General features: G+C 44.0%; 1 protein-coding gene across 1 annotated transcript; it reads left to right on the top strand.

Annotated features, from left to right (window-relative positions):
• The first annotated feature begins 5,383 nt into the window (after positions 1-5,383).
• Positions 5,384-7,859, top strand: LOC129617882 (malate synthase G-like). Its single transcript, XM_055532919.1, has 4 exons — positions 5,384-5,615; positions 5,682-6,167; positions 6,216-6,868; positions 6,918-7,859. The coding sequence occupies exons 1-4, from the start codon at positions 5,384-5,386 to the stop codon at positions 7,857-7,859; spliced, it is 2,313 nt and encodes a 770-aa protein (XP_055388894.1).
• The last annotated feature ends 805 nt before the right edge of the window (positions 7,860-8,664 follow it).

The raw sequence follows: 8,664 nt of genomic DNA on the forward strand, positions 1-8,664 counted from the left end.
AGTAGTGCAGGTGCGTTAGCGACAAAAACTCTCTCAACTATTTTTGTGTTCCAGATTTTGAACATTTTGCCTTCAAAAAGCACAATACGGCGGCAGCATCTCCTTTTTACCGCAACATTTACTCCAATTTTAGACAAATTCAAAAATTATCTTGCTAGATACCGCTCTTCATGTCTTTCCCAATCCCCTCCACCCTCTTTGGAATTAAATCAAGACGATCAACACATTCCTCCATTCCATCAGCAGAATGCACTCCTCTCGTCGTAAATGTCAATCCTTCTGAATCACCAGTTGAAAATCTCCAACAATTTTACATTTTTATCCCAATCCATGTTAAAATGGTTTACCTTGTCCATCTTTTATCAACAGTTTTCAAGGGACAATCGGGAATGATTTTTACCAAGACATGCCAGTAAGTCAGGGGTATTTGTTTGTTTTCTATTTGCATATTAATTTCTTCAGGACGTGCCAGGTGGTAACAACTTCTTTAGAGCTTCTAGAGTTCTCTACCACAACGTTACATTCTCTTTTGGACCAGAAACGCCGAATCGCACATTTAGGTGGGAGTCTGCGGTAGCAATATTCATGCTCTTCGATATATAACAGTAAATATCATACAGAGCGTTTGGTGTTCTTCAGCTAAGTATCGGGGGGCTCGATGCCAGCTGCTCGTAACAACAGATGTCGGTAGCCGTGGGCTTGATATTCCAAAAGTCGACTTTATCATCAATTTCGACTTTCCCACATCTTTCGAAGATTACGTTCATCGCGTTGGGCGAACTGCTCGTGTTGGGAGGCAGGGAGTTGCATTGTCGATTATTTGCGATAAGGATAAAATTGAACATGTGAGCATCATGGATTATAGGGGCGACTCATCGAAACATCTAGTAGCTGGTTCCCTCCAAAGTAACATTTTAAGACATCTCTGTTTGCAGGTGCATGAGGTTCGAAGAAAGAACTGGAGTGAAGTTGCAGCTATTTGATGTGAATGAAGATGATGTCTTGAAGCGACTCACCGAAGTGACAAAAAAGAAGAACGAAGCCCGAATGGTATGCGATGTGATGATTTGTTGCAAGATCAATAGAAAAACAGATCAATGCCGACTTCCCCTTATAAACTACTTGACCCTTATAAACTACTTGAGTCGAGTGACCAGTCGGGGCATTTGGAGTATCCAACCACCCTTTGTCTTCATCATCATTATATTTTTATTTGATGCTTGATGAGCTGAATCTATCATTGGACATGAAACTCTCTTGTGACGATGTGAAAATATAATAAATACGTTTCTATTACAACACTCTTGACGTCGTTTTATTTTTGTTCAGATTCTGTTAGAAAACGGATTCTTTGATTTGGCGGAGAAGACAAAGACGGAAAAAATGAAAAAGAGGAAAAAGGGTATTCAACCGTCAATCAATGAAAAAAGACAAAAGATTTGAATTACCTGTTTTATGTTTTCTAATTGTTTTTGCGTGCCATCTTTCTGACACATCAAGGAGAAGGGGAGGCTCTCTATCTCACACCCACACATCAAATGTCTAAGCTACCGCCGCGTATCGGGCCGCGATTCGACCCTGGAAGGGTTGCGTGGAAGTATGTTGATTACTGGCGGTGGTCTGTTCTCAGAGATAAAGCAAAAAGAGGGGCCTTGCGAATGGTCATCCTAGGAGGAACAATAACGATCATGTTTTTCTGTAAGGAGGTGTTTTTAAATAGTTATATATTCTGCTTCGTCAGCCTCGACACTCGTTTATGGTTGGAGTGAGACGATGCATCGTGGATGGATTCATTATGCATCAAAAGAGGTAAATAAGGAAAATGTGTCCCATGTCCCAAATTTGACGAGTCCCACGTCCCAAACGTGATACATCCCATGTCCCAAATGTGACATTTGTCAGAGGGAGCGAAAGTATTTGATTCGAATTATCAAAGATGCACGAGAGCGAGGCGATTTGCCTCCAACCATTGTGAAGGACTTTGAAGAATAACAGAGAGAAAAAAGAAACGAACTCCCACTTTAGAAAGATAAACAACCTGATGATCTCCCCAACATACATAAAAATTTCATATTCTCAATTTTTTTGTTTCTTCACTAGTCGTTTCTTCAACGTTGGAATTTCCAATCTTTGTCCATGTAAACATGTATTCAATGGGACTCTGATCATCACGCTTGGCGAGATCATCCAATTTCTCATTTACGCGTGATTTTGCGGCAGTGGGAGTCCCCAATCCATAGACCCAATATTGCTTTCCGGGTTGGTCGACTTCCGTTTCAGACAAGGGAGGAGCTGGTAGTTCCTCCTCAGGCTGTCCCCCAGCTGATTGCCGAACGCTTTGGAAATCTTCAGACAAAATTCGTCCTGATAAAAGTCGGTTTGCTATTTCTTGATCTGTCTCATTCTCCACTAAGACTCGCGATCCATTCGTTGCTCCTCCATCAAACACAAATGCAACATCGGGGCTTTTTGTTTGTTTTCCAATATTAATAATTTGTCCAGGTGCGTTGTAACATTCCGGACAAATGAAGAGGAAATAGAGAAGTGGAGCCCCACAATGCAATCAGTCCAACAAAACTTCCAACCCGCACAATCCATGCGGCCCGTGATTTCCAATCAAATGCATCACTGACATCGTGCATGTCGGTGGATCGAATTCCGGACCGTCGAGTGATTCGACGATTCGGCGGCTCTACAACAGACAAATATAGAATCACGAACAGGTCAACAGCTCATAATCAATTAAAATATGCTGATGGAGATCATCGAACAATCGATTCACTCGAATGCAAATCTCTTCCTTCTTCCCAACCATTGAATGATCACCAATGGCATGCTTTAATATATTGTGATGGTATATTGTGAACCATCCCAGCAATTGCCGATGAACTTACTTTTGTCCCTTCCCCCATAAATTAAAGCATGCCACATTCCTTTAACGACACCTTGTTCTTCACTCGAGATCTTGGGATCCAATTTCACTGGTTGAAACTCAACCGTCTGCTTTGTTCGCGATATACTGTGCCCTCGCCTCAAAGCCGAAGGAGGCAACTGAGAGAGAAACGGGGATCCACTCCAAAATAGCCAGATCAGAAAATTCATCCAAAATATCAGAAAATTCATTCAAATCTTCATTCTGAGTCACTGACCTCAAGTTCTGACTGTTCGGTCCCTCCATTCAAACTCGTGGCTTTCTGATTTGCTGCTTTTTTCCACCGTTCATGACGCGTTAGGCTTGCAGCAGCCATGGGATGTCTGCCTTGCTCATGCAAACTCGGTGTGGTCATCTCGAGCTCAGAATACGATCGCCGGAGTCGCATTGAATCCTCAAGCGGTGGGGAGGTTGCAATCGCTTCAGAGCTCGCGTCTTTCGTTCCATTTTTAGAATCCTTCTCCAGATTCTCAATTGAGTTCGAGATGAACGCGTTCTCATTCAACTTGGAGGAGCTTGAAACTGCTTCAGCGGGTTTTTTCTCGTAATTCTCCGTTCTGCTTGATAAGGCTCCAAGTTCGCCACAGTCGACTCGAACTGAACCACTTCTCGCCCGTTTATGCAGTCGTCTCCATCGATCTGAACTGAGAGCTGCTTCATCATCTAAATTGGACTCTGCTTTTGCAATCAGTTCTCTGGATTCCTTTCTTAGCTGTCTTGCCATATGCGCCGTTAGTGCTGAAGCCTTTCGCTTTGATGTCGATTTCGGTGGAGTTCTTCCTATTTGGATGCTTGTAATTGTCATGAATCCAGCGAAGATTCCACCCACAGCGCCACCCATATGAGCGTAGTTATCGACATACGGCATGAACCCACACGCCAATCCGACTACCTGTAAAAAAAATAGGGAGCAGAGGGTGTTATAGATGTGTGCTGACACGGGTACTGCTGACACAACCAGACAACATCATTCAGTACAGATGTCTATAGAAGAGAAGAACGGAGGATCATGTTTATTTTTCTAAAGGAAGGTAGCTCTAAAGAGTAATCTTTATTGATATTCTCAGAAACCCACAAGGGATCCTAAGACGACGTAGAGGATACAACGAGGTTGCGGAATTGTATGCCAATATTCTAACGAAGAAGAAAGGACGAATAGCGAGTAGTAGTAGTGCTGTCCTTGGAATTTATATTCGAAATCAAAATAAATCATTTTGATCCGAATTTTTATTTCTTACCGACAATGTACGGAACGCAGCCTCCCATAATACCGAAAATTCCCCCGCTGGCCCCAACGGAAACATTATAGGGATCCAAAGTCGCAGAGAGGAGATTTCCAGAAATTGCGCTGATCATGAACACGAACGCCTGAAACAAGGCACGATCATGAAGAGTATTAGATGGCGAGATCGATTCACTCCGAGATGACTAACAAGGATGAAAACGAGATGGATTAAATCCCGTATGTCTATAAGTATGTTGAATTTTACTCTTGACACCTTCATACCGTTCGTAGAAATCCCCAGTCAGGCTCGACGATATCGCCAAGCTTGTACCACAATATGAAATTCATCACTATATGGAACCATCCAGCATGTAGGAAGGGACTCCATAACAGGCGCCACCATTCTCCGGATCGAATAAGAGGAGTTCTTAACGCGCCCATTTGTATCAAAGCTTCTACATGTGGACCCAGCATTGGATTCAAATTAAACGTTGTGATGCCCCCTTCCTACAATACAACTAAAAAAGGGTCTCAGGGAAATGGCACAAGTTTGTTTTTCGACGTGGAATTTGTTGGAGCACCAAAACAAATCGAAATTTTTCAAGTTGTGCTTTGAGTAGAAGACGTGTTGCGCCAAATTGCCTATTCTATATCAATAAGAGTGAATGTAGGGTTACCTCGCTATCATGAGGAAGAAGCATCCCCACATTAATCCGTAGGTGCAAATCAGCTTCCCTCTCAGAGGGATTTCGCGGCACGCTGGATCGGAGTTCATCTGGGGCTCCCATAGTCTCAGATAGGCAAGTTGTTTCGCAATAAGACGCTCAACGCGTTGCTGCTGTGAGTCTGGTATGTTGTCAGAGCAATCGTGCTCGCCGTTCCCTTCTGTGTGCGATGGACACATGTCGACTGATCAATACGGTGTCGTTGGAAGAGTGAAGTGGAAGTATGTTTCAGAGCGTTAAGTGTGATTTCGATGGATATAAGATTGTTCTACGTTGTGAACTCGTGCAGCTACGAATTGGAGGCGAATGGAGATCAGTTGAAGCTTCAATTACAAAATAATCACCAAAAATAGTTTTTTTGCACAAACACTCGGAAATTCAGCGGATGTCTCTTTTTTTGAAAAAGTGTGGACCCAATTATTCTGTGACTGAAATTGCGCCGCTTGCAAAACGATGAAAGATTTCTGAAGTGTTGTACTTTGTTGTTTCCTGAATTCATCAATGGCGCCGCCTATTCTAATCGGAGGCCTTCATGTAGACAGACGCCTTCACGACTTCATTGAAAAGGAAGTCTTGACTCCCCCCGACGGTGTGGAGTCGTTAGGAATCGATAGTCAACGGTTCTGGAACGGCTTTGAGAATGCCATCCGTAGACTGCAACCAGTTTGTGAATCATTGCTACAGAAGAGAGAATTCCTTCAAAGACGGATCGATCATTATCACCGCACAAAACGTACGTGTGCCATGCAGATATGGGGTGTGTTCTCGTTTTTCTAAGAGTCGCTTCCGATCATTCTAGGAAACGAAGCGTTCGATCCTCTTGACTATAAAGAGTTCCTCTACAAAATTGGCTACCTCGTTGATCAGGGAGAAGATTTTCAAGTTCAAGTTCAAGATGTTGATCCTGAAATTGCCACGATGGCAGGTCCACAATTAGTGGTCCCTCTCTCAAACCCCCGATTCTCCCTTAATGCTGTCAATGCGCGATGGGGGTCACTCTTCGACAGTCTTTATGGTTCCGATGTCATTCCTCAGACGGGGGAACTCCAAGAGTCTTCCAGCTACAACCCAAAACGGGGCCAAGCTGTAATTAAGCGCGCATGCGATTTTCTCGATGCAACATTCCCGATGAGAAAAGGGAGCTACTGTTCAATAAAAGGCGTGAAGTTGCAGCATCAGAGCAACGGGTGCATTCTAGAATTCATTCTGCCGTCTTCAGAAATAACAGAGTTGGAAGACCCAACGCTTTTCGCTGGTTACTCCGGTGACATTCAACCCAATCAAGGTTAGTATGCAACGATTCTGTGACGACGCACAGTTTTCATTTCTTTAGAATCTCGAGCTGGTGGATTTTCTATTCTCCTTCGGCATAACAACCTTCACGTTGAGCTTATTTTCGATCCACTCAATGCCAAAGCCCAGTCTGAACATCCGGCTGCCCTCAAGGACGTCCTTCTGGAGTCCGCGCTGTCGACAATTCAAGATTGCGAGGATTCGGTCACTGCTGTTGATGCTGAGGACAAGATTCTTCTCTACAGAAATTGGCTGGGACTCTGCCTTGGAACGTTGACATGCGAAATGCCAAATAAAAAGATTCGTTCGATGAATCCGGATCGGGAGTTCTCGAGTCCTACTGGGAATTCATTGGTTCTGCCTGGCCGTAGTTTAATGTTGATACGCAACGTGGGACACCACATGTTCACAGATGCTGTCACCCATGCTGTCACCGATCAGCAAATACCAGAAGGATTTCTTGATGCCTTTGTCACATCATTGATCGGATTGTATGATATCAAAGGATTGGGTCAGAAAAAGAATTCGAGGAAAGGCACCATTTATATCGTCAAGCCGAAACAGCATGGACCTGAAGAAGTTGCCTTAACGAATGAACTCCTCGGAATGGTTGAACAAACTTTGGGACTTCCTCGCTATACCATCAAGCTTGGATTGATGGATGAAGAACGAAGGACTTCATTGAATCTGAAAGTAAAGTTGTTTCGCTTTTACGCGCTCGTATTGGCGTTTGTTGTTCTAGGCTTGTATTCGTGAGGCGCATCGTCGTACAATATTCATTAATACGGGATTCCTGGATCGAACCGGTGATGAGATTCACACAAGTTTCGAACTTGGGGCATTCGATCTTAAGGACAACTTGAAATCCGGGGCGTGGATCGAAGCCTATGAGAAGCAAAACGTGCAAATTGGGCTCCAATGCGGGATGTTTGGTCGTGGACAAATTGGAAAAGGCATGTGGGCTGAACCAGACGGAATGAAAGCGATGGTTGATTCTAAAATTAAGCATCCAAAGGGCGGGGCTTCAACAGCGTGGGTCCCTTCGCCCAAAGCAGCAACATTGCATGCACTCCATTACCATCAAGTCCGAGTGCACGAGATACAGAAGGAGTTGTTGAAAGTCTGTGGAGAGAAGAGCGGACAGAACGAGAGCCCCTTCCTTGACGCGTTACTACAGATTCAAGTGGTTGCCGATCGGTCAGCATTTACAGCGCGGGCCATTCAGAAGGAGTTAGACAACAATGTGCAAGGGCTGTTGGGTTATGTCGTGCGTTGGATCGATCAAGGAGTTGGGTGCTCTAAAGTTCCAAATATAGATGGAGTTGGGCTCATGGAAGATCGCGCAACTTTAAGGATCTCGTCACAACATGTTGCGAACTGGTTGAGGCACGGTATTGTTTCTGAAGGCCAAGTGTTCGACACGATGCGTCAGATGGCTGCCGTGGTCGATCACCAGAATAGCAAGGATCCGCAGTATCTGCCAATGGAGCCTCATCCATTCACGAGTTTGGCGTATCAAGCTGCTCTTGATCTTGTCTTTCGAGGAGCAAGACAGCCTAATGGATATACGGAATATATTTTGCATCAAAAAAGGCGAGAGGCAAAAAAACGTTGCAATGGAGATGAGGGGGAGGAAGAAGGGAGCTCGATGCCAGGAGAATCATCCCGTTGGTGTAAAATGTGATTGATTTCGAATCGTTGCTTCCATTTTTATGTTGCTGATAGGTTAAGTGTCTAGTGATGTCAAATATGTACACTACGTTGTCTTTATTGTTGTGTAGTCGTTTTTTGTTTGTCAGAAGAGGTATTTGTTCCAGGTCATTTTCCTTTACACTCAACACCAGCTAGGCGATTACGCAGTTGGAGCAACTTTTCTCTCACAATGTTCATATTGACGTGATTTAGTCCAAGAACATGGGCTCGTCTTAACAGAATTAGTACTGTTGCTCGTGGATTTGATCTCCACGCCAATTCCCTCAAATTTTGTTTTCTTCACGGAATTGCTTGAAATGGATTATTTGTGAGTCATGGGGGTGTAGAAAAACGCCAATCATTCTTGGGGGCCGGAGATCGATGCCAAAAGTGATGAACGCGGGAGCGATGCCCGAGCACTTTGTTTTCGTCAACAATCTCTTTTACGCCCTGAAATCTTGAACCTTAAACTACTGAAGAGTAATCCTGAACAGATACCTCCTCGGGATCTCCCAATGCTCTTGTGTTGCAAACTTGATTTTCTGTCCTCGAATGGTTCTCTTATAAGTCAGCGCCGATCATCAGGGGGGTGACTGCCTTGCAAATTGGGTAATTTAATGAAATTGTCCACAAAAATGTTATGCCACAATTTTTCCGTTTTGATCAAACCGAATGGCGCGGGTCCCGATCTGTGTTTGCATTCTTATGATGCCTTCAATGTTGCTGTGTGAAAGTTTGCATGACGTTTCCAACGTGTGGCATGTACCTCGGAAGTACGAAAGCAAAAAGTAGGCCTC

Source organism: Condylostylus longicornis, unplaced genomic scaffold (assembly GCF_029603195.1).
Source record: "Condylostylus longicornis isolate FDR11 unplaced genomic scaffold, ASM2960319v2 ptg000680l, whole genome shotgun sequence".
In the NCBI taxonomy this organism is placed as follows: Eukaryota; Metazoa; Arthropoda; class Insecta; order Diptera; family Dolichopodidae; genus Condylostylus; species Condylostylus longicornis.

Coding starts and splice junctions, on each gene's coding strand:
- LOC129617882 (XM_055532919.1), top strand. CDS start 5,384: ATGGCGCCGCCTATTCTAATCGGAGGCCTTCATGTAGACAGACGCCTT. Junction 5,616..5,681: donor TCATTATCACCGCACAAAAC/GTACGTGTGCCA, acceptor CGATCATTCTAG/GAAACGAAGCGTTCGATCCT. Junction 6,869..6,917: donor GGACTTCATTGAATCTGAAA/GTAAAGTTGTTT, acceptor TTGTTGTTCTAG/GCTTGTATTCGTGAGGCGCA.